Source organism: Panthera onca, chromosome A1, assembly GCF_046562875.1.
Source record: "Panthera onca isolate mPanOnc1 chromosome A1, mPanOnc1 haplotype 2, whole genome shotgun sequence".
Classification (NCBI taxonomy): Eukaryota; Metazoa; Chordata; class Mammalia; order Carnivora; family Felidae; genus Panthera; species Panthera onca.
This window is the reverse complement of record NC_138339.1, coordinates 28906382-28931789: the sequence shown is the minus strand read 5'-3', so window position 1 is coordinate 28931789 and position 25408 is coordinate 28906382. Positions and strand designations below refer to the sequence as shown.

Sequence of the window (25408 nt, the reverse complement as noted above, 5' to 3'; positions counted from 1 at the left end):
AAAAGTTCCCAGCGATAATGTGACAAATAATATGAGAAAAAATTATATATATGAGAAGAAAAAGAGTAAATACACTGATGAACTGCTGAGCTACAAGGAGAAATTATTTCAAATGCAGCTTATTCTTGACATTAACATTAAAAATAAGCATGAGATTAGGGTGAAAGTCAATGAGAAGGTTTAAGTTTTCTACATTAAGGAAAATAGGAAGAGTATTTTTTTAAAGTGTCATAGGCTTTAAGATACATTTTTAAGAAAATTACTGACTACACAAGGAGGGACTAAAGAGAAAAATAGAAAAGAATATTAAAAAATTTTTTTTAAATGTTTATTATTTATTTTTGAGAGACCGTGAGACAGAGTGAGAGCAGGGGAAGGGCAGAGAGAGAGAGAGGGAGGCACAGAATTTGAAGCAGGCTTCAGGCTCTGAGCTGTCAGCACAGGGCCCGATGCAGGGCTCAAACTCCCGAACCGTAAGATCATGACCTGAGCCAAAGTCGGATGCTTAACCAACTGAGCCACCCAGGCGCCCTGAAAAGAACATTTTAATTTGAATATTTTATAAGATAGTAAAGGGATGGATTATAACTAACCTCATTCATTTCTCCCTTTTAAAAAGTCAAATATCAATTGCTAAAGAAAATAAAATCAAACTGGATTCTGAAAAGACCGTTGAAGAGATCTGAATCACATACAGCTTTCTCCACTAGTAGAGCTTCTGGGGAGTAGGGATGAGTTCTCATCTGTACCTCTACAATGAATAAGGACTGGGACTACCAGAGAAGAAACTGCTAATTACAAGAACAAACAATAGTTTTCATACACTGAAATTTAACATTCTTTACTTACGGTGTGTGTGGGGGGACCTGATATACGGATGTGTGAAGTAAGTATACAGTATTTGAGAACCAGGTTTTTACAAACTTCTATTAAACAAACGTTTCCCCCAGCTACAAATAGTTTATTTCTCCACACTTACCTTCTTTGAATGGACAAGGAGGGCTTGAATGATGTTGTTGCCACACTGAACTGGCTCTTCTTGGCTTTCACAAGAAAATAATCTATTTAAATATCTCTGGCAATTATACTTTGCTATTTCCTCCTGCCTCCAATCTTCTCTTCGAGACATCTTTTCTTCATGAAAGGATTCCTCACAGGGTCATTGTATTAATCTTATAAATACTTCTGTAAGCATCTTAAATGGGCTATTGTAGATTATCCACTTGAAATGCAGTAATATTGCCAAAGTCTAGAGCTCCAACCTGTATCACAAAGAGTTAGCCTCTTGATGAAGAGACTTTATGACTTCCTTGGATATTTGGCTAGTTTGGGAAAGGGAGAGGAAAGAGGTTGCTTTTTTGCTTGTTCCAGGGCGAGGGTATCCAGTGGAAAGGAGCTTCTTTCTAGTTTTCCCAGTCCCTGGGTTACTTAGTGCCTTTCCTCAGAGGCTCTGCATCATCCCCGGTGCTGCTGCTCAAACACAGTATCCTCCACACTGTAAATCTTCAGTAAACGTGGGACGGGAATGAAGTTGACCAGGACAGAAGGGATATGTTACTTTATACAGAAATTGGGATCTCTGGAACTTGTGGCTAGAGTACAAGAGAGGGAGGAATCAAGGGCCACAGGCAGATGCCAGAATCATAAAAAGAATGACAGCCAGATGTTATGTGTCTCCTGATGGAAGAATAATACCACTTAGCAAGTATCGATTCGCCAAAAAAAGAACTTGTAAGATAAGCCTCGAGATCAGGGTTTCACAACTCTGGCACTTACTGACATTTTGTAGCAGGTAACACTGCTGTGCGGAGCTGTCCTATAAACCAAACCGTAAGGTGGTTAGCTGCATCCATAGCCTCCGTCCACTAGATGCCAATAGCACCTCTCTACTTGTGACAAACAAAAACATTTTCCGGTATTACCGAATGTCTCCCGGGTGGCAAAATCACCCTTGGTCTAGAGCTTTTTGTTGCTGAATCGAACTACCAGTTTATGGAAATAAGAGACAGGTTAACCTGTTACACAGAGATCACATCAACAAAAGTCACAATGTAGAACACAGGACAAACAACCTAGTTTCACCTATAAACAAACTGCAAAGTAAAAAATTTGGGGCAGGGGCCAGGGGCGGACCCCAACGATTAAGAGACTTAAGAAAATGTCAATCAAATGCAATGTACAGATCATGTCTGGAGCCTCATCAAACTCATGTTAGAAAGCACTTGAGACCAAATGGGGAACTTTCAGCAGCATCTTGATATTTAATGTTTCAGAAATAATTCAGGAGAATATCTTTCAGATGTATATACTAAAATACTTATAAATTTTGCTTCAAAGTAATCTGTGCAGGTTGGGGTATGAGTGTGTGTGTTGGGGGGGTGCAAAGATAGATAAAATGGGATAGGCCATAACTTAATGACAAAAAAAAATAATGAGGTTATGATATTGTCTACTTTTTGCATGTATTTGACATTTTTCGTCATTAAAAAAAGGAAGCATAGTAGTGATAATAACAGAACATAATGAAAAGCAGCCAGAAAAGCTGGGTAATGTTCAGTAAGAATCACACTACTATTTGAATGGACGGGTTCAAAAGAAACTGAATTCCCAAGATCTGTAGGTACAGACTGAACTATTCAAAGTTTCCTAATGAAAGTAAAATATGCAGTATAAGCTGACCCAGTCTCTATTTAAAGAGTGCTACTAGCTGCCTTTCACTGATAGTACCTATCACATTTATCACCTGAACTGCAAATGTTTTAGAAATGTTACTATTTTAGAAGCACTGTAAAGAAAAAGCCTGTATTTAGCACCTTCTCCGAAAGCCTTATAAACTATCATTTTAATTTGATAATAAGCAGATGAAGTGGATGGAACAAAGAGGATCATTTTAGGGCTCATTTTGTAGGGCCTTAACTAGAGGGCCAGGATCAAGGGCACACCACACCAAATGCTTTCTAATTTTAACCACCGGATTTAAGAAAAAAAAAAAAAAGAGAAAGAAAAAAGGAATACAAGTTAGCTGAAGTACTCATTTTTATAAAAATGTGTTTTATTTTAAAACAAGTCTATAAAAGTAGAAATCACATACAAAAATACAGATTACTCTGACATGTTAGCAAAATAGCTTATGGCTGGACTTGAGTTTGGAAGTACTGTGTGTCTGAGGGCATCTGGAAATCACAGCCCATCTGGATCCTATGATCAGCCCTTGTCACTAATCTGTAAACAATAATTTCATGTAGTAAATTTAGCACTTTTTTAACCAGTACAAAATCAAAACATAATCATTTCTTGTATAACACCACTGTAAAATGTTCGTCCTTAGGTCTGAGCAGATAAGGGCACTTCGCATCGTTGTTTCTAACATTTGAAAAACCTGATTTGAAAACAACGTTAATAGAAATGATGGATTTTGGCTTTTTTTGTTCCATTTTGAACATCAGGGAAGGTCATCAGTGTAAATAGGAAGTTAGTGTTTTGTGTCTTTTTTGTTTTGTTTTGTTTTTTTTTTTAAGTAGAACTTAATCATTTTTCTTCTAGACACCATTAAAAAAAAAAAAAATCACTGTTCCTATCAAAAGGTTCCACACCTGAGTTTTAACTTTTACATAGGTTCAAGCTGTCTTACTGCTTTGAAACTGCATGGAACGTATACCTACTTCTGGTGTGTCTTTCTGAGTGAACGAGCATGCAGTTCCTCTCACAGGACTCTAGGTCCAGTAACTTTATAAAACAATGGCTTTCAAACAATTATTGTGGGAGACAATTTTTTTTTTTAAAGGCAATTTAAAATACTTGATTCCAGAGTAATATAAAAATAACTTTAAGAGCCTTGGCAATAAAGGAAAATGGCAGGCAACTTCAGTTTGGCATTCTGTCCAAAATTTCGAGAACAAAGACTGGTTACCACCACATTTCTAAAACAAAGTGAGCCATTTTAAAAGCTAAAGAACCCACTTAACATGATTTGATCGCAAAGTTAGAAGACCACAATTCTGTTTCCTCAGCTAATACAGAATTCTGGGAACAAAGTCCATTAAGGAAACTTCAGTAACGTGCATTAGAGGGTACTTCAGATTAACTCGTCATAGAAAGTTGCCTCTTGAGCCTTCAAAGTCCATACCAATTCTTTACCTCTGGTTGGTTAGCTGTTTTTTAAAATTTAGGTTTCAAGGTGAATTGCCCAGGGCTATTTGTTTCCATGAACCTAGCTTCAAATCTAAAGGCAAAGTTGAAATGCATATTTTTCTATCTCCAGAAGAGATTACCACAAATGCTACTATCCATCCTATGATTCTTTTGTTCCACTCACAATACAAATAGCTTATTCTTCTACCAATCTATGTCTCATAAAGCAATACTGAAAAGTTAAATAGAAGAAAGTTACCATATAGACTGTGAAAATGATTTGCTGGTGGTGACTCTTATACTTGATTCTAAATAGATTGAATAAGAAGGGCACTTGAAGAGGTGGCTCAAATCTTGCCGTTTAAGGTCTCTTGAAATTACCGGTTCTCCTAAAATTTCAAAAGGCCTAAAACAGGCTTTTAAAGGCACAGAAGCAGTGACGGAAGCTTTTACAGTTACTTAGAAAAAGCAAAACTTCATAGTTTTCTCTCTCAATGGTTGTCTAATATACTTGCAGAATGAAGGCAAAGGGAAAACCGAGAATAACAATAGCTGAGTGCTCCAGCAAGCGGGCTTCCTGCCTATCTTCCCTGTTCCGAAGAAAAGAGGAGACACCATCCTGCAAAAAACACTTCATAGACAACTGGGCTTTTGCAGTGTCAGCCGGCATTTGATGCCCCATATCTCCTGGTTCTTTTTGTTGCCAGTGGTCGGCCTGGCAATGGTGGTGAAATGGGAAGTATTAATCTGTAGATGAGGAAGGGCTTCTTTTAACAGTTGAAGGGTACCGTCCGGCACGATTCCAAAAACTTGTAGTGTTTTTAGTGTGGGAATTTCTCCAAGTTCACTGGAAAGGAAGAGAAACCTTTCAGAGTAGCAGTATCTATGGTAACAGATCCACTAGGGTTACATGACCCAATTTTTACAATTTGTATCATATTCTATAAAATGCAAACTGAAAACATAATTCACAATCAAGGATTTGAGAAAACAGCAAAGGTGAATCAAACCAGAAAGCACAGACTGAGGCTCAAGACAACACAGCCTTAGGACACACGCAGTGCATTTTGTTAAATTTCTCACAACCTAAAAACTCTGAGGTTTCTTTAAAACCCAACCATATTTGCTTCCTTTCTCCATTCTTGATTTAAAACGAAAGGCGTTACTGTGTTGTGAGAAGCTAGAAGGTAGTGATGGTAAAGAATCACCACAAGTTACATGTAATTTCAAAATATGGACTTGAACTTTAGTTGAACTAGGCTCTTCCTCTCAAAAGATCAGCAGCAGAAGTTACGGTAACTTCTTAATAAGTCCATTACCTGTGATAAAACCTAACAGTGACTTCACTAAGATCTTTTAGACGGGGTTATATAGTTGGGTGCAGACAGAAAAAAAGAAATAATCAATCACACCTTTTCTACGAGAGGCAAGAGCCATCTGACTTCTCCACACATTACCATTTTTGCTGTTGTTTTGGTTTGGTTTTGGTCACATATAGGCCAATCCTCTTCTCAGGTATTTCCCATTAAGTGAAATTCAACTCTGTCAACAGTGAAATTCTGGTCCACAAAAAAGGGAGCCTATTTCTCCAAAGTAAATACTTTAGGTAATGATTCTTTCTTCTTAACCCAGATCTATGTGCTTAGAAATTCATCTCTCTGATCTGTATTTGCTCCAGGTTGGGACACACAGTACAAAGTCTTAGGAAAGGGAATATTTAGTTTGGAATATCAACAAAATCCCACTGCAGATCAATGAACACATCAGTGACCTAGAGTTAGAAGCATCCTTTATATTTTCATTTTGCTGGTAACTACTAAAAAACCAAACTTTCCTCACAGTAATTGTCACCTTGCCTCCAATCTTTCTTCCTTCCAGCCTATTCCATACAACAGTGCCCAAGGCATCTTCCTAGAGCCTGGCTCAGATTATGTCACCCCTCCCACTCACCTGCTCCACAGCCTTTGATGCTGCCCTCTTGTTTACGGAACTCAAACTGTTCAGCTGGCCTTAGGACTTTTCCACGTTCAACCTGTTCTCCCAGTCACCCCACTACCCTCTAAATGTATTTATTCTACATTCAACAAAGCATAGTAAACACCATAGACGTTCAATACATGTTAGCTGAATAAAGATGAAGGGCACTTTAGAAAATACGAGTACTATCTAAATAAAATAAATATGCTTGGTGTTCATAAAAGGCCAATAAGATCTGGAGGTTACAACAGACACCAAAGAAAATCAGGAAGAACAAACTGCTGTTCTTGAAGTAAACTAACCTCTGGACCATAGAGACAGAAGTGCAAAGAAAGATCACAATTCATAGATGTTTATACTCGTCACTGCTTAAGATGACAGCAATTCTGCCCCAACCTTAAGTCCCTCTTACGTGAAATCTGAGTATTTGAGAACTTTGTGATGAAAATTCAGGTGCTGCGATATCCAAATTAGACAAACTGTAAGTCATTCTACAGTGGACGGTGTCAGAAGCAGAACCTAGAGGTGGGAGCAAGGAAAGGAGGTACAGCGGATGGCAGAAGAGGAAATGTTCTTGCAACAGCGCTGGGAAGGACCCTTGGCGAGGAAGGACATGACAGCAGATTCTCAGAAGACACTCAGGTGTCCCAGCTGAAAAAGGAGGGAGCTGCATTTGATGGGATGGTGGACAATGGACCAACCTAAGTCAAAAAACCAGAAAGTCTTTACACTTTTAACGAGACCACAAAAATAAAAAAACACTGAAAGCCCCTTCGTACATGTATCATCTACAACACAGCAGAACAAATTTCTAAGCATCTTTCTAGATTGAAAAGCAACTGAAGGCTGGTGAATAGGAATAAATCTCTGAAGAGCAATGACTTCTAATTTAGGAAGTATAAACGGACACTGGTAATGTCTTTAGTATCTTTGCTGAATCTCAGTAAACAGAAGATATTTACAGATCCCCTCACACGTTCATACCTCACCTCCACTACACGATCCTGTTTTCCTTATAAAATTTAGTAAATGCCTAACTAGGAATTCTCCCTACAACAGACTTTTTATTTAGTCTCTCCTAATGCCAGATCAGTTTGCTACCTCCAGCTTGGCTTTCTTATTTGAATGAGAAATACAGAACAATCAGAAGAGAGTTCAGACATATGGGATAAGATCGATAAAGGCATAAGAAAATAGACACAATGTGGACATATCCTGGGGAAGAAAAATCTGATTACCCAAGTGTTCTAAAGCACTATCATTACAGATTGAAAGTCATTCAAATTTTATTTTCCCACTTTTGAGATAAGAAATAAAAATTCTTTAGCATAAACGGCTTTCTCAAAATTACTACTGAGGATCCTAGAATTCTTACTATGAATTTCAAATACATCAGCTGCCAGAATGGAAATAGAGAGAATAACATTTTATCTTGAAAAACTCCTAAGGATAGGGTACAAGCAAACTAATCTTAATGGGTTCAGAAGGTAAATCAATGTACGTATTATTTACATAATGCCTGAAGGAACATCCTCTTTTACCTTAAAGTTCAAGCACAGCATCTTTTCTCTCTGTGTTACTCTTTTGGTGGTCTGATTTGTAAATTAAACTCCTGATGCCCCTATTTCTCTCATTTCAAGGTAAGATTTAGACAAGTCACAAGAAGGCAGTGAAGGTTCAAACCTAAGTCTGTTGTGACCTGAGGTCTGTACGCTTAAGCATCAAGTCATACTGCCTGCAGGTATTACACCATGGAAGTGTTACTATCCTACTGGATAAAAATACTAAACTGTGAGAGCTCACAGCCTTCCCTTAGCCTCTGCTCAAGGAAAAAAAAAAAAAAAAACACATCTGGGGATTACCTGCTTAGCTTCTTTTTCTGGAGAGAAAGAACGAAAGTGAGACATCTGGATAGATTCTCTTGAGAAAAGCAACCAAAACACACTGATCCCCAGGGGGCTGCACAGGCAATGAGGCTGAAGCCCAGAGGGCAAGGACAGGAAAGACGGAAGACAGAAATGCCTTTCTAGGTAGATGCTAGAGGCTCCTAGGAGTTTGGGATACTAGAAAGGGCAGGAGATTTCAGTAACAGTTCCATGGATATGAATTTACACCCTACCTCTCAGAGCCACGGATGTAAATCCTAGCATCCCTGTTAGGCAGTGCTTTTTCAAATGAGATACCAGCAGAGACCCTGAGTCCCAAGATTAATTAAAGCGATTAATTAAAAATAGAATTACTGGACTCTCTAATTCTACTAGTTAACCTGAAGTTACCTTCAGATACCTGAAGTGTCTGATTTATTAATTCTTAAAACCAACTTAGAAGATTCAAACCAATCATTCAAAGACCACATAAATTCTTTGTTCAAATTCACCACCTTTCTTTGGTAGACGCCAGAGGCTAAATTACCTTCATCTGGATAGTGAGCTACATACAGGAGCTCAGCAGCCTCTTTCAGGGCATACTGCTGGAATAAGAAAGAAGGGCACCTGACCAAATTCAAGATACTGACTTCTTGTGGTTTTCAATGAAATTGCTATGCATTTACATTCTACATGAGGAAGGATCTTCCAGCCCTTTGGGGATAAAAGAAAGGAAACTTTTTAAAAACAAACAAATAAATAATATTATTCCTGGGATGACTTGAGCATAGCACTTTCCAAAAGAAAGACAGATCAGACTTCTTTTTCCTTTGTGCAAATTTTTGTGGAAGTTGCTGAGCAGGTACAAAATTAACCCTCCTAAGAGCTACCGGATTAGATATAGACTATTTTCATCCGTCCAGAAAACCTAGGACATAGACCCGGCTCAGTCATTAACTTACTTTACAGCTTTGGGTTAAAACATTTTTCTCTTCTGGACTTCAATCTCCCCCTATTCCAAGACAGCATTAGACTCTTCTGATATTTACCATTTACATTCTGCCATTCTTCCCATTCCCTGACTACCATCCAGAACAGCCATCACTAGAAGATTACACAATTTTCCTCCAAGCCCAGAGGGAGGCTTTCACAGTCAACTGGGGTTGATTTGAAAAATATGGGGTGGGGGGGGGGGAAGCCTCCACTGATCTGCCTCCTAGTTATTACTGTGAGCTCCCCAGAGGTAAAAACTGTCTTCTCCTTTTGTAAATCTTCCAGATACTAGTACAGTATTGTAATATCTAAACCTGCTTCTAGGTAAATAATAAATGTTTAGTAAACTATCCCAATCAACTCAACTTTTCTAGATATTTTAAACAAAAAATTTTGCCTTGGGTTTTCTATTTTGCTGGTCTTCCCTAACCTATTTGTGGCCCACTAATATTGATGCTCAAGTTTTAAACATCTGCTACTTATAACAACAGATATTAATCCCAAGTGGCATCTCCTTTGCTCCCTGTCTTCTAGTTTTAGACAATGAAAATACTTACAGTAAAGTTTCAGGTATGATATCATAGCATCGACTGAGTGATAGATGTTGGAGGTAGTTGAGCTGGTAAAATTCTGGAAAGCAGTCATTCTTCAGCATGACACTATCACTGTAACAGAGCAGAAGAAAAAATTCCCAACCTATCCATCAATTCAGATGGAGAAGACAGAACTAGCTGACCGTTTGGTTCCTTCAACATGTTAAGATGCTTTCCTCCTTCAATGATCAGTCATGACTTTTCAATTTTTGTTTGAAAAGAAATAAACAAAAAAAAATACCTTAAGTCTAGGTGGACAAGATTGGGGCATCTTCCAACTAAGGTAGAGACATCTAGGGGAAAAAATGATGGGCACGATTAAATGAGGAACACCACAAGGGTATCTGCTATTAACACTATCTTTAACATTGTGCTAATAAAACTTTGGGACAATGCAATTAGTCACTCTATTAGACACAAAACACAAAGTCATCATCTTGGCATGTAAGATTTTTGAACCCAGAAAATCCAAGAGAATCAACTGAAAACAGTAGGAGAACTATGTAATACAACTATGTATGTGCAAAAACTGGCTGGGAAAGAAAAGAAAACAAACAAAAATCCCATTCATAATAGCAAAAAGCAAAAACAAACACCACCATATATAAACAAACAACATATTATAAAGGTAGCACTTAAAATCAATAGGGGAAATTATGGATTATTTTTAAAAAATGATATTGCTACCACAGGCAGAAAAAGACTTATTTCTCCAACTCAAATAATACTCCCAAATAAATTCCATACATATTAACAAGTCCTAAATGCAAAAATATGAGTATTTTCTTTCACTGGATCTTGGGATAGGTAAGGCTTTTCTAAACACAAAAGAACACACAAAAGAAACACTGACAATTTGCTACATAAAAATTTTAACTCTACCATGTTAAAGCAACACAAAACACAAACAGAATTAAAGAAGTGTCAGAAAACTGCAAATGTTTTCAACATACATGCAATAGACAGTTAATGGTCTTATATAAAGAGAAGAGAAAGCGAAATATAGAAAATGGGTGAAGAATATGAAGAGATACTTGGCAAAACAGGTATAAATGGAACAAGAAAAGCAAAATAAAATTGAAATACTGCTTTTTAGCCATCAAATGAAAAAAAAAAAATCTATCATAATACCCAGAATTGATGAAATATAATTAAGCAGATCTCACATACACTGCAAGTGGATATTTAATTTCCTGCAGCCATTCAGGGGAGCAAATGGATTTTTTTTAGGATAAGCAGATTCTTTGTGTGTGTGTGTGTGTGTGTGTGTTCTGAGCATTATACACTTGGCACTTTGGCTCAGTAATTCCAATTTTAGAAAAACAATTAGGTGTGCACGAAGACATTCATTTTAGCATAGCTATACTAACCCTTCCCCCAATTATTTTAATCCATTAACCTCCCTCCATTCTGTGGAACACAATGCCAATGACGGTTATTCAAAAGCTCTTATTTATTTTTTTAATGTTTATTTATTTTTGAGAGAAAGAGGGAGAGAGAGAGCAGGGGAGGGGCAGAGAGAGGACGAGACAGAGGATCTGAAGCAGGCTCTGTGCTGAAAGCAAAGAGCCAGATGCGGAGCTCAAACTCATGAACCGTGAGATCATGACCTGAGCCGAAGTTGGGCACTTAACCGACTGAGCCCCCCAGGTGCCCCTTCAAAAGCTTTTAAATAACACTTAATGACATGAAAAAATACTAAAGATATACTGTATAGTGAAAACAAAACCAGTGGGTGTAGCAGGGGAAGGACAGAAGGAAATATACACAAGGGTGGCGGAATCACAGGTACCTTTGCAGAATTTGGAAGAAAGTCACATGTGCTACTTTGCAATCAGAAAATGAATCAGTAGATGTTATTTATTTTTAAAACCAGCTTCATTTCCTGTGGGAAGGAAAACATGGGGCTGCCGTCAGCCCCAGTCCCTCCCCTGCAACCTAAACCTAGACTTGCATTTAATTTTTTTTTTTTTAACGTTTATTTATTTTTGAGACAGAGAGAGACAGAGCATGAATGGGGGAGGGGCAGAGAGAGAGGGAGACACAGAATCGGAAGTAGGCTCCAGGCTCTGAGCCATCAGCCCAGAGCCCGACGCGGGGCTTGAACTCACGGACCGCGAGATTGTGACCTGAGCTGAAGTCGGACGCTTAACTGACTGAGCCACCCAGGTGCCCCTAGACTTGCAATTTAATCCGTCTCAACACACCCACTGTGACAGGTGACATGCCTAAAAGCAAAACTTCATTTCTTCTCTAAATCTGCCCCTTCCGTAAGTCTTTTCCATCTCGGAGAAGGTGCTCAAGCCACCCATCCAGCTGCTTAGGCCGGAACCCCGAAGTCACACTCAACTGTTTTCTCACATCCCACATCCAGTCTGTTACCGAAGCCTGTTCTGTTGGCTTTTTACCATCTGATCATTTCTTACCACCTCCAAAGTCACCACCCGAGGCTCTTACAGCCTTTTCTCAACATGGCACTGGAAGAAGACTTTTAAAGGTGAGTGAGATCGTATCACATCATTCCCTGCTCAAAATGCTACAACGGCTTCCCATCTCACTCAGGAAAATTCCGAACAAAGCTTCTGCCTCAGCTTAGAGAACCCTGGGCTACCTTACCTCCTATCACTGTCCTCCTTCCTCTCACACACTGCCTCCCATATAAGGCCTTTGCACTTGCTGGTCCTCAGTTCTAGAATGTTCTTTCCTCACTTATCTATACAGCTCATGCCTTTCACTCAGGCCTTTGTTCAAGCATCACTTCCTCCGAGAGGTCCTCTTTGGCCATTCCATTTGAAAATAAACCCCTTTGGCCTGTGCTCTGCCTGGTCACTCTGCTCCATTCTTTCTCCCTCCATCTCATCTCCTTTCATCACATTTAGTCATCTGTTGGTTGCCTGCCTCCCCCACCAGAACATAAGCTGTACAGGGGTGACTTCATCAGTTTGGTTCAAGGCCACAGCTCCCAAGTCTGGAACAGGGCTTTGTGCATCGTAGGTGCTCAATAAACATTTGTTTAATGAGTGACTAAAAAACGAAGAAGCGCACAGTACAATTTTGAGTGACCCACCACCTAGCCAGCCAACCAGCCATCAACAAAACTCAAAATCAGATACCATGTTATTTTGATGCCACCCAGGAAAGAACAAAACCTTGGGGGGGTAAAACTGGTTGGTCTCCAGCCCTCACTTAAGCCCTGGCCATCCCTCAGCAGAAAGGGTTAGTAAATAGTAGTCACTGCTTACGAGTATAGATTCCCTCTACACACGATCCCCTTCATTTCACCACTAACCAGAGCTCTGCCTGAGCCAGAAGGCATCTTACAAATCCCCAAATCTAACCCATCATTTTAGGGGAGAGCGATTTCATCTAGAGAAGTCAAGGGCACATCCAAGACCAAGAGCTGGGTCCTCCAAGACCTCGGTCAGCCCCTACTGCCCCATGGGGAGGTCGGTGGGGGTGTAAAAGCCAACAATTATTGTACTCTCAGTAGCGTTAACATGCTATGTGAGATTAAACCATTTATTCTTAACTGCAACTCTAAGAGACAGGCTTCACTACCACTCCCTCCATTTTACTCATGAGGAAACTGAGGAACAGGAAAGTTTAGCAACTTGCTCACGACCACAAAGTAAATGGCAGAGCAGGAAGTTGAACCTGGGTGGACTGGCACCAGTCTGGGAGCTAAAATGACATTTATATTATCTTCTAAATAGTGAAGCAGTGTGTGCCATTGTTAAAGATATTTAAAAAAATCTGATTCCCACTATATAATTAAGAAAACACATACTTCAACTTAAACTCTAGGTCTTTGTCCTTGCCCTGAATGTGTCTAGCAAGCACGATTTTATTACCCATTATTCTTGCCAAACCTTGGTAAACAGGCTCTCCATTCTTTTCTGGAGGAACAAGAGAAGTGTTTTAAGCCAAGCTTGGGACAAATTAACTGCAGCTTGCCTATAGCAGAGTTCCTCAACCTTGCAGCTAGCACCTCGTTCATTCAGAAAGACTCTCAATAAAGAAACAGCAAATTCAGATATGAGGCACTGCCTTTTCTTGCCTTAGGGATGAGCAGAGAACTAGTGGTGAGATCCAATGTGAAGAGGCTGCTCACTGGTGGGAGTTTAAAATCCTTGGGAGGCAATTTGGCAAGAACTACCCAGAGCTTAAGAACAGAGCCCAATCCTTGACTCAGCAATTTCACTTTTAAGATCCCACCCTTAGAAATGCACTCAAAGGTCTGTTTATGTTCATGACAAGGTTGTTTATAAAAGGAAAAAACTGGAAAGACTCTAAAAGTCCATTACAAGGAGATCAAGTGAAGGAATTATTATTCAATCAATATAAATCATTCTTTATCTATTTGATGGAATATCACACAGCCACTGACAATGATGTGGGAGAGCTACTAAAAATGGGATTATCTGGAGGGAATAAAAGGGTTTTCTAAAGTATTTCATGCACTATGTCCCACTTTAAAAAACACTTTTAGGGGCGCCTGGGTGGCTTGGTCAGTTAAGCGTCCGACTTCGGCTCAGGTCATGATCTCACGGTCTGTGAGTTCGAGCCCCGCGTCGGGCTCTGTGCTGACAGCTCAGAGCCTGGAGCCTGTTTCAGATTCTGTGTCTCCCTCTCTCTCTGACCCTCCCCCGTTCATGCTCTGTCTCTCTCTGCCTCAAAAATAAATAAACGTTAAAAAAATTTAAAAATAAATAAATAAATAAGTAAAAAACACTTTTATGCAGGAAAAAAAGCAGCAAGATGTTAGTGAGATTACTGATGATTTGTTTTTCTTGCTGTTTTTCCATATTTTCTGTATTTTTGAGAATGTATAATACTGCAATCAGATTTAAAACAGTATTTAAAGGAGAAAAATGTAAAACACAAGTATCATGTGTATAGGAGAGTGGTAAGAAAAACACTCTGCTGCTTTTACAGATGCCTAAAAAAAATAATCCCCTTGGGAATGCAAGCTGGTGTAGCCACTCTGGAAAACAGTATGGAGGTTCCTCAAAAAACTAAAAATAGAACTACCCTACAACCCAGCAATTGCACTACCAGGCATTTATGCACGGGACACAGGTGTGCTGTTTCAAAGGGACACATACACCCCCATGTTTATAGCACTAGCAACAATAGCCAAAGTATGGAAAGAGCCCAAATGGCCATCGATGGATGAATGGATAAAGAAGATGTGGTATATATACAATGGAGGATTACTCGGCAATCAAAAAAGAATGAAATCTTGCCATTTGCAACTACGTGGTTGGAACTGAAGGAGTATTATGCTAAGTGAAATTAGTCAGAGAAAGACAAAAGTCATATGACTTCACTCATATGAGGACTTTAAGAGACAAAACAGATGAACATAAGGGAAGGGAAACGAAAATCATGTAAAAACAGGGAGGAGGATAAAACAGAAGAGACTCATAAATATGGAGAACAAACTGAGGGTTACAGGAGGGCTTGTGGGACGGTGGATGGGCTAAATGGGTAAGGGGCACTAAGGAATCTACTCCTGAAATCATTGTTGCACTATATGCTAACTAATTTGGATATAAATTTAAAAAAATAAAAAATCAAATTAAAAAAAAAAAGAAAAGAAAATAATCCCCTGTCTGAAGATGCGGGCGTCTGGACTTGGGCACAGGCAAAGGACTCAACTCCGTGGCCGCTCCCAAGAATCTAGCTCCTCTTCTGTACTGCCTGATACATCTTACTTGGCCGAAGACACATTTGTTCTGGAGAAGCATGTCTCAAATACTAATATTCTAAGAAGATACATTCTCCAAATGTCTGATCCAAATCTTTTAAAGTATAATAAACTCTATAATAAATAAAACAGTTATGAGCTAACATCAAGTCATAAAGACACGGCTGAGGTGCGGTGGCAGCTTCACAAGGCTTTGTGTGGTCCGCAGCCTGAGAGCTCAAGGGGAAGCCGTTAAAAAAAAAAAAAAAGCCTGTGCCATTTGCAAACACTTATCTCTGCAAATCGAGGTTTTGCCAATATTAGAAAATTAAAGCACAACTGAATGTCGAGGCTTATAAAGACTATTGGCTATTCACACATTACCCCTGACTTCAAATGCCCGTATTAAACTAAACAACATCATGATCCTCTTAGACTGAATTAAGAAGAGTTGTAATATGATCTTATAAACAGGGCTGAGAACAGGGTTTTTCAAACCTTGGCACTTCTGACATTTGGGTCAGATTACCTTTTTGTGTTCTGCTGTCCTGTGCATTGCTTTCTTGCATTCCGGGCTTCTGCCCACTGGATGCCAGTAGCACCCCTGCAGCTGTGACAATCACAAATGTCTCCAGACGTCCCCGAATGTCCCCTTGGCAGGAAAACTCTCCCTGGTTGAGCACCACTGCTTACTGATCAAACACTGCATTCATCTATTCTATGTTGGGGGTCTTACCTAATAATTCAGCTGACTAAAAGAAGTTCTGCTTAAACTGGTTGAAAGTACAAAGGCTTTCACTTCCAGATTCTGGATTCGAATCCTGATGCTACCCCACCGGCTGTCCATCACCTAACCCTTCCAATCAGCTGCTACCTCCTCTGGACAATGGGAACAAGACTATGCATACTGGACTGAGACAATGGAGGCAGGACAGCACTTAGAAGCTCTGCAGTAAATGAAACCTTCTGCCGGTGTGGTCGCTGTTAAGGGTCCAGTGTCCAGTGGGTCTTACCTGATCTCTGGAGATTCTTTCGGTAGCCACTGAGGTTCAGCTGGGTGACGGTCTCTGACACATGCGCGACAGCCACTTGCACATGCTTTTCAGTGAAGTCGTAACACCAGGAGAGGTTCAGCTCATCCAATCTGCACACCAGAGGGGAAATAAGGAAAGCGTGAAAGCACAACACAGGAATGAGTTCTGTAGGTAGCACTGTCTCAAGCTGCAAAGAGAACACAAAGCCATGGATAGAGTCCTTGCCATTTCACACACAGAACCTCTGCTTCTGTAAGCAGCTACCTCCCTCTGCTCACCTGAAACTGCCTTCTCCCCTCCTGACACACTCTCCTGCCCTGGTTTGCCTCAGAAAGTTGCCTTAGTGAGTGATGCCCCCTTCTGGAAATGGAAGGAACACTCTCCTCTAGATGGCTCAAACCTCATTACAGGACTAGATGGAGAAACTCTAGGCTGTTTTCTTTTTCAACCAACCATGTTGTTAGCAAACAACCAGAGACTGAACAATCACTCGAGACACTAAAAAAATATGTATCAGTGGATTATACCAGGGATTCCCAATAAAGAAATGCTGACATTGCAAAAAGCCACTTCATCTTACCTGGCCTCTGCTAACTGAGCAAATGAAGGATTCAAAGACAATATCCAACCATTAAACCACAAAACCTATTCCTGAATAGGGTTGCTGCTGAATAAATGTAGGGTTACACATTTTACTTCACTGAGAACATTTTTATCCAAAGGTAATCTACTTTCAACAGATTAAAGAGATATACGGGCGTGCCTGGGTGGTCAGTTCATTAGTTAAGTGTCCGACTTCAGCTCAGGTCCTGATCCCACAGTTGGTGAGTTCGAGCCCCATGTCAGGCTCTGTGCTGACAGCTCAGAGCCTAGAGCCTGCTTCAGATTCTGTGTCTCCCTCTCTCTTTGCCCCTCCCCTGCTTGTGCTCTCTCAAAATAATAAATAAACATTAAAAAAATTAAAGAGACACACATACAATGCTACAGTAGAAAGATTAAGAATTATTAAAAAGGACACACAAATGCACACACACAACACAGTATTGTGTATTCTGTGAGCCATGTCCCCCTCCCATTTAGTAGTATCTGTAACTGTAGCCTTTATTTATATACTAACATTATTATATGACACAAAAATTATTTTTCATGGAGCCACCCAAATTTATGATATTTGCATAAGTTAGGTCTACAGATATTATAGGGAAAAGGCCTGACTGCATAGTCACATATAAACAGATTAATCTCAACCGGACTGTTGATAAACACAGTACTAAATTTCCCTTATTTTAATAGTAAAAAAAGAAGGGGGATCACTATACAAGTATCCCCAGCAAACCCAAGTGATCTGCCTCCTCAGCTTGAACAGAAAGTTCAGAGGGTAAAGGATGGATGCTGTGTTACCATCAGGAGCACAGAGTCAGGAAGAGCTCAAGAAATATATTCCATTCTACTCTCATGGGAGGGATAGTTGTATATTTGCCAAAACAGTTCTATAATCAAATCTCACATCATTCTTACCTGGAACAGCTGCTCAGCAAAGTCTTCAGGGCAGATTCGGAGAATCCAGAACACCCAGAAAGATTTAGTCGCAATAAATTTGAGTTCTGTGCTAGGTTACTGGAAAAGGAGGAAAATGTCAGAATACCAATACGCACTATTACTCAATTAGTAAGCATTCTGAGGAAAACAGGCTAGAGAAGTTAAGTACTCAAACACACAGGGCTTTGAGCCAGAAGTGAGTTTCAACTCCTGTCTCACTCTGTATGACACCAAGCAGGATGCTTTGCCTCAGTTAATTCATCTGTGAAATGGCAGTATCAGTACCTTCTTGGTAGGGTTGTTAAGATTAAATTATATAATGTGATAAAGGGCTCAGTACATGCCTGGCACAAAGGAAGCACACAAGAAATACTAATCAATGTAGTTTTATTTATTTTTTATTATTTTTTTAAGTAGGTTTCACGCCCAGCGTGGAGCCCAATGCGGGGCTTGAACTCATGACCATGAGATCAAAACCTGTGCTGAGATCAAGAGTGGAACGCTTAACTGGCTGAGCCACCCAGGAGCCCCAATGTAGTTTTTAAATTAAAAAAAGAAAAGAATGATGGAATAAACATTATTTCTTTTTCATCCATAATTAGCACTAACTTGTAGGCACACTTTTACTTGTCAAGTCTCCAGGTTCTTTCAATTAAACTTCTCTCAAATTTGCCCTCTCTTCTGCATTCTCAAATGCCTTGTGTTAGTGGAATTCAGTGATTAAGAGCTAGAGTTCTGGAATCACAATCTATAACCAAGTTCAAATCTTGGTTCTGCCACTTAACTACCTGTGAGACCTTGGACAAGTTATTCAACCTCTCTGTGCCTCAGTTTTCATATCTGAACAAGAGCTTACATCATAGGTTGCTGTGAGAATTTATGAGATGACCTTTGAAAGTGCCCAATAAATGTTGGTAGTTAATTTTATGTATTTTTTACATCAGGTTTCATCATTTCTTACCTGAGTGAACACAAAACCGTCTTAAGTAGTCTAGTTTTTTCCTTGTCTGATTAACCTGCCAAGGTGCCTAACAAGTTATTTTCCTAAATTTCAACTCTGACATGTTCCTTCCATTCTCAGATCCACTCTCTTTATGACGCTTCCCTCTTCAGTGCCTATCATGGAGTCCAGACTTCTTATAGCATGGCAGGGGCCCATTATGATCGGGTCCTCACCTCCTGTCACCTCCTCACTGTGCCCTACGCTCTAGCAGTTCCCAACTACTTCAGAGTTTAGAACTGCACAGGCGGCTTTACCTAGACTGCTTCTTTACCTTGTCACATGGGGATCTCCAACCTGAATATCTGCAATACTCAGCTTAAGAGTCACTTCCTCTGAGGAGGCTGCCCTCCCTAAATTTAACTAGGTCTCTCTGTGGGATGCATGCATCTAACAAACACACTGCACTGTAATTATCTGTCTCTCCCATGAATGGGGCAGGGAGTGGGCCTCTATTCATCCTTGCTTGTCTAGAGCCTCACATAAGGTCTGGCATATAGTTAGCATGCCAACTTGCATTGCCTGGATGAGTCCCGCACAGTACTGCAGAAGCACAGATACTTTCTGAGTCCATCTGGAGATGGACAGAAGGGCACCCCACATATATTCCGGAAACAAAATTAACATACAGAAAACAACTGCCTGCGGGACATGTTTCTGACGGCCACTCACTTGACAATGGGATCTGACAGCTGGAGGCCTTCCAGGCTTAGATTCTGCAGCTTGGAGCACCGGGACAGAATGCCGTGGAGGGTAGACACATCGATTACAGAGTTGGACAGATCCATGTGTTGCACACGGAAAGAGCTGAACACAGACGGGAGAAAAGAGAGGCTACGTAAGGTGGCCCACACAAGTACCTCCAGATCAAATCCAACCTCAGCCCCTCCCCAAATGAGCAGCCAATCACAAACAGGATCCTTACTACACATTTCAAGTACAGTTTTGGTCTTAAAATAATTGCTACTAGTAACTCCTTTCCCTCACTCATTTTAAAATTCAGGAGGATTTCTGCCAGGTCAAAATGGTGCTGCCCATTTTGCTTAGGAAATTAGTCAGTGGACATCATGAGAACGAGCTGGAGGTGGCCGACAAGAAGATTCTGCGTATGATGCCTCGAGGCAAAGGTGAGTGAGTGAATTACTGAAACAGAAAAGACAGCAGAAGAGCAAGCTGTAAAGGGCTAATATTGAGAGGCCTGGAGGAAACACAGGTGTGGAAGTTTCTAGGTAATTGGACCCAGTTGTTTGAAAGAGAGGGATGAACTAGAGAAGAGGATTGGAAGGTTCTGGCACAACTGTGGGTGTATGACAGCGTGTCCAGACAGTGTGTGGATAGAGGAAGGCAGCCAGGGACAGACCCCAGAGTAGCAGAAAAAGAGGCACATGTGAAGAAGACCCAGAAGGAATAGCCATGGGAGAAGGATAAACACCAGTGGAAGAGGGGTACAGTCATATGACCATGGAGGGAAGGGGAAAGAACTAGAGTTGGGATCCCTGTTTTGTCCTTAACTCTGCCATTTTTAGCTTATCTTTCTGTTCAGTATCTAGTCATCCCACTCAAGCTTGGGATGGCATTAAACCATACTGCAAAACTACGAGGAAAAGAGAAGCAGTTTTTCAAAAACATTCCAAAAAGCAAACAAAAAGAGGGCATTTCTTTCAGGTTGCAAATCTGTCCACCATTGGATCAGAAACCCAGAGCTACAAAATCCAGGAAGACTCCTCACACACTGTCTTTATCAGAACTGGCCAGTGTGGCAAGAGCTAGGCCAGTTGAGTACTGTACACGGCCCCTGCCTCAAGCAACTCACGAGGAGCATCTGCTGAGGACCACCCCCTTGAGAAGCAAAATGTGCATCTCTGACCCTCAGGAAGAGCCCGAAAGTAACCCTGACTTAAAGTGGGAATGGGATCACGGTAAGCAGTGCCAAGTTTCAACATAAAGGCCATACAGCAAAGCATGCACTTAACATTCCACTGCATAGCTGACTTGTCACAGGCCAGAAGGCTGGACACAGAAAAAAAGCAAGTTTTCATCTGCTTCTACCTCAAGATTTAGAAATTGTCTTTTCTAGTTTTTTTTTTTTTTTTTTTTTTTTTTTTTTTTTACCTGAAATGTTCAACTAATGGTTGATCCACAAATGATCGTGGGCAGCGGAAGGCAACCACCCCTCGAGACAGCAGCCGGCCAATCACATCCGGGTGCAGGTTTTTACCTGTGAGGTCCAAGGTCTGCCACAAGGACTCATCAAACCTGGAAAAGAGGAGGTCCTTAGTTAAGTCAGGGGCACTGGATACCAGAGGCTCTTACCACTGTTACAGAACAAGGGGGAGATGGCCATAAATCACCTTGAAGCAAATTCCAAAGGAAGCTGTGTTTCTGAGCTGATAATACAATTAGCTATGATACTTTTGAGATACTATTGACCATTTCTTGCTCATCTCACAGATTAGCTTCCATCTTCATCTATATATGTATTTCAATATACCTTATTGAATAGGTAGGTAGGTTCAAAGTTGCCTAAATGATCCCACCTGCTGTTTTTGATAAGCATAAATGAGTTACCACAATCACCCTAAGTAACATGTAAATATAACTAAAAGGAGGGAGGTCAACCCTATAGCTGACCTTTGCACATGGGTTTGAACTATGCAGGTTCACTAACATGCAGATTTTTAAAAAAAAAATTTTTTTTTTTAACGTCTATTTTTGAGACAGAGAGAGACAGAGCATGAACGGGGGGGGGGGGGGGGGCGGGGGGGTCAGAGAGAGGGAGACACAGAATCTGAAACAGGCTCCAGGCTCTGAGCTGTCAGCACAGAGCCCGACACGGGGCTCGAACTCACGGACCGCGAGATCATGACCTGAGCCGAAGTCGGCCGCTTAACCTACTGAGCCAGCCAGGTGCCCCACATGCAGATTTTTTATAGCACAGTACTGTAAATGTATTTTTTCTTATGATTTTCTTAACATTTTCTCTCTAGCTTACCTTATTGTAAGAATAAGCGTATACGACACATATAACATATAAAACCTGTGTTAACTGTTTATGTTATGGGTAAAGCTTCTGGTCAATAATAGTCTATTCATAGTTAAATTTTTGGGGAGTCAAAAGTTATATGTGGATTTTTGACTGGGCTGGGTGGGGTTGGTGCTCCAAACCCCCATGTTGTTGAAGGGTCAACTGTACTTTATTAAGAAATAGTACTATCAAATATCTACTAGGAAAAAGGAACCCTAAACAGGAGTTTGGCTGTTTTACAATACCCTTTAAGCTTAAAAACAAAAACAAAAAACGTATATACATGCATGGAAATATATGTAGTTGTATGAACTAATGTGAAAGGAAAAAGGAAAAATATTACTTAGATTTTGGATAGTGTTTCTAAAGCAAAAATGAGGTACTAAAATGTACTGAACAGTAAACCAGGGGGCTGTATAATAGCCACAGTTTAATTCAACTTAACAAAAAAAAGAAAACATGAGATCAAGCACATGAGGGAACATTTTCAATGCCTACTAGAATTTTATTCTTTAATATTACTTTAAATAAGCAGACCACCGGCAGGGCTTTGAAATATCGCTGCATAAAGAAACTGTCAACGTGTTATTTGACTTCTATTAACAAGAAGGCACGACTACAGTACCTGGCACATAACAAGTGCTTAATAAATGCTGGTTATTGCTTTTATGACAACTGATACAAAGATTAACAGACTCTGCATGAAGAGGAGAGCTGGCTGAAAGAAAATCGATATGGGGTCACTTAGGGAGGGATCAGGGAAACTCCGCCACCACTGGCTCCAGCATTCCAGGGGTGCACACCTCCCCGTGGCTCTTCTAAGCAAACAACCCACTCTGTAAATACCCGGGGCGTCTTACTGCCCACACACCCCTGAATGGACAGGAAGGGGCTCTTGCTGGCTCACAATAAGAACTCCAGAGATGTGCAGGGAGAAGAGAGATAGATGGCCTTTAAGCACAAAGGATGGCTAGTGGCTGGCCAGGGAGGACAGGTGGTGAAGAACGGACGAAAGTTCTAACTGCAAACAAAGCCTTCCCCCACTTCTGGCCTGTTACTGCCTTCCAACTCACCAAGACGTTCCCTGTGCAGCTCGCCGTTCACACTTGAAAAGCGGCAATCCCGAACCAACAGAGACACCCGTAACTATTGGTTTCCATGTGCTACACGCTTCCATGAGCCAGGCACTGCACCGCCATCTTTATGCTTCATCCTCATAACTGTCTGGAAGGTACTATGATCTCCATTGTATATATGGGGGGACCGAGGCTCAGAAGTGTCAAGAACGTCACTAAGGTCCCAGAGTACTAGGTAGCAGAGACTGGGTTCGCATGTGGATCTAATACCAGGACCTGTGTTCTCCCCTCTGCGCTCACTGCCTGGCCCATGGGTGTGAGAAACCGTTGGCATCCCCCTTCACTCCTAGAACATCACCTGGTCGAGAGTCGGCATCCAACCAGCAATAATACAGGAAAAAGTTCTCCGAGGTGGGTATGTTTACACCTCCAGGAGACTCTTCCCTTCCGCTGTGAAATGAAGTCACTATTATTAATATATGAAGATACCTAGTTTGCTTTGTGGTACTGTATTTTTCTTGTTTTTCTAGTTTCACTAGATCCAAATGAATAAATAAATAACCCTTCTCTTCTCCTTCCACACATAAACCAAAAGGGGTAAAAAATACTTACGCTAGGTGATACCACCTCTTACAAACACTGGAGACCTTCAAGAGTTCAGGGAGGCACAGACAGGAAAAGATTCCTAAGAGCAGCTCGTCCGGAAGGGAGTCCCATGAAACACCTTTGAGGGAGAAAAACAATGTGTCTTCTAATCACCACTCATTCACCCAATTAAGTCTACTGAGTCTTTTCATGCACTTAAAGGATACACAACATTTAACTTACAGGGTAATCGAATTACTCATCCCACAATTGTTTTTCTGTTCACCCACTGTCTCCGTACCCTGCGGTGAGACACCACACCTTCTCAGCAAAGGAGAAAAGAGAAAACCAAGAATACTTTTCATATCATTTTTCCCTTCAGCATCTGCTGGCCAACCTTAGTAAGGGCTATATTAAAGGCGGTACAGAGCAAGTCCCCCCCTCCATGGCATACAATAATGTCTAAGACACTGATGCCCTCCATGGCTAAGAAATGCCTGGTTTCTCTCAGAAGTGGATTCGGTGGTGGATTCAGCCATCAAGTATTGACCTTATCTACAAGGCAAATGAAGCTTTTTCCTCTTTCTTTCAGATTTACAGAAAGCACTCAGAAGTCCATTTGCCTACAAGTGCACTATCAGAAGGGTGCTTTCATCTATCTCTCTATTTACTATGGTGCCAGGGAGCATTCTAGGTGTTGGGGAGAGAGCAATAAATAAGATAGACAAAGCATTTTAGCTTCACGGGACCTACATTCTAGTGGGAGGAAACAATCACAAATGTAAAAATAAATTACAAGATCTGGAAAAATTGATTAGTGCTATGCAGAAAAGTTAAGCAGAGTAAAAGAGAGGACAGGAAGTACAGGGGCCAGTGTTCAGAATCTCAACAAAGCGGTCAAGGAAGGCCTCACTGAGACAGCGATCACTGAGCAAAGGCTTGCACAAAATTAGGGAGCCATGTTTTCTAGGTATAGGGAACAGAATGTTTGTTTTGAGGAACAGAAGAATGAGCAGGGAGGTGACAGAAGATGAGAGATGTTGGGGCCAGGTCATGCAGGACTCTACATCATGAGACCTTCAGCTCTGACTCTGAATGTTGTGAGGAACCACCAGAGAGCGCGGAGCACAGAAAGTTCTGAGAGGATTGCTTGGGCTGTGTTAAAAAAACAAACAAACAAACAAACAAACAAACAAAAAACTGGAGGGGCGCCTGGGTGGCTCAGTCAGTAGAAGGGTCCTACTTTGGCTCAGGTCACGATCTCATGGTTTGCGAGTTTGAGCCCTGTGTCAGGCTCTGTGCTTACAGCTCAGAGCCTGGAGCCTGCTTCAGATTCTGTGTCTCCTTCTCTGCCCTCCCCTGCATACACTCTCTCTCAAACAAAAACATTAAAAACAAAAGAAAACTGAAGGGGGGAAAAGGTGGATATTTTAAGATGAGTTTTGTCTTATAAAAGCAATGTCTAAATAGAACTCTTACATAGGAACATACAGAACATAACCCACAAGATCAGGATAATAGGACAATGGCCAAGAAGGAAACAGGTATGCATGGAAGAAATACTGAGTGTTTAGATCAGTTCAGTAACTCACCTTCGTAGTCAGTCTCCTTGTACCTCCACTCGCTATTGTACACCAAGTCTAGCGTTATCCTCTCCCTTCTGTGATGGTTCACAAGACTGATGTCAGCTTGACTGGGTCAGGGGCAGGCTAAATATTTGGCTCAACACTATCATGGGTGTGTCTGTGAGGGGTTCCTGGAGGAGATGAACGTTGGAGTCTGTCGACTGAGAAACACAGATTCCCTTCTCCAACGTGAGTGAATCTCATTCAATCCAAGTCCTGATGAGAACTGGTTTTCTCCCTGCCTTTGAGCTGGGACATGGATCTCCTGACTTCAGA

General features: G+C 40.8%; 1 protein-coding gene across 1 annotated transcript in view; it reads right to left on the bottom strand.

Annotated features, from left to right (window-relative positions):
- Positions 1–3031: 3031 nt before the first annotated feature.
- Positions 3032–25408, bottom strand: part of SKP2 (S-phase kinase associated protein 2) — a 32796-nt gene continuing 10419 nt past the window's right edge. The window contains exons 3-10 of the mRNA XM_060634498.3: positions 23535–23646; positions 20934–21077; positions 19494–19628; positions 17801–17899; positions 16262–16392; positions 9801–9852; positions 9524–9631; positions 3032–4978 (exon numbers count right to left, since the gene is read on the bottom strand). Coding sequence (XP_060490481.1) covers positions 4765–4978; positions 9524–9631; positions 9801–9852; positions 16262–16392; positions 17801–17899; positions 19494–19628; positions 20934–21077; positions 23535–23646 — 995 coding nt within the window. The 3' untranslated portion in view covers positions 3032–4764. The remainder of the gene's footprint in view (positions 4979–9523; positions 9632–9800; positions 9853–16261; positions 16393–17800; positions 17900–19493; positions 19629–20933; positions 21078–23534; positions 23647–25408) is intronic.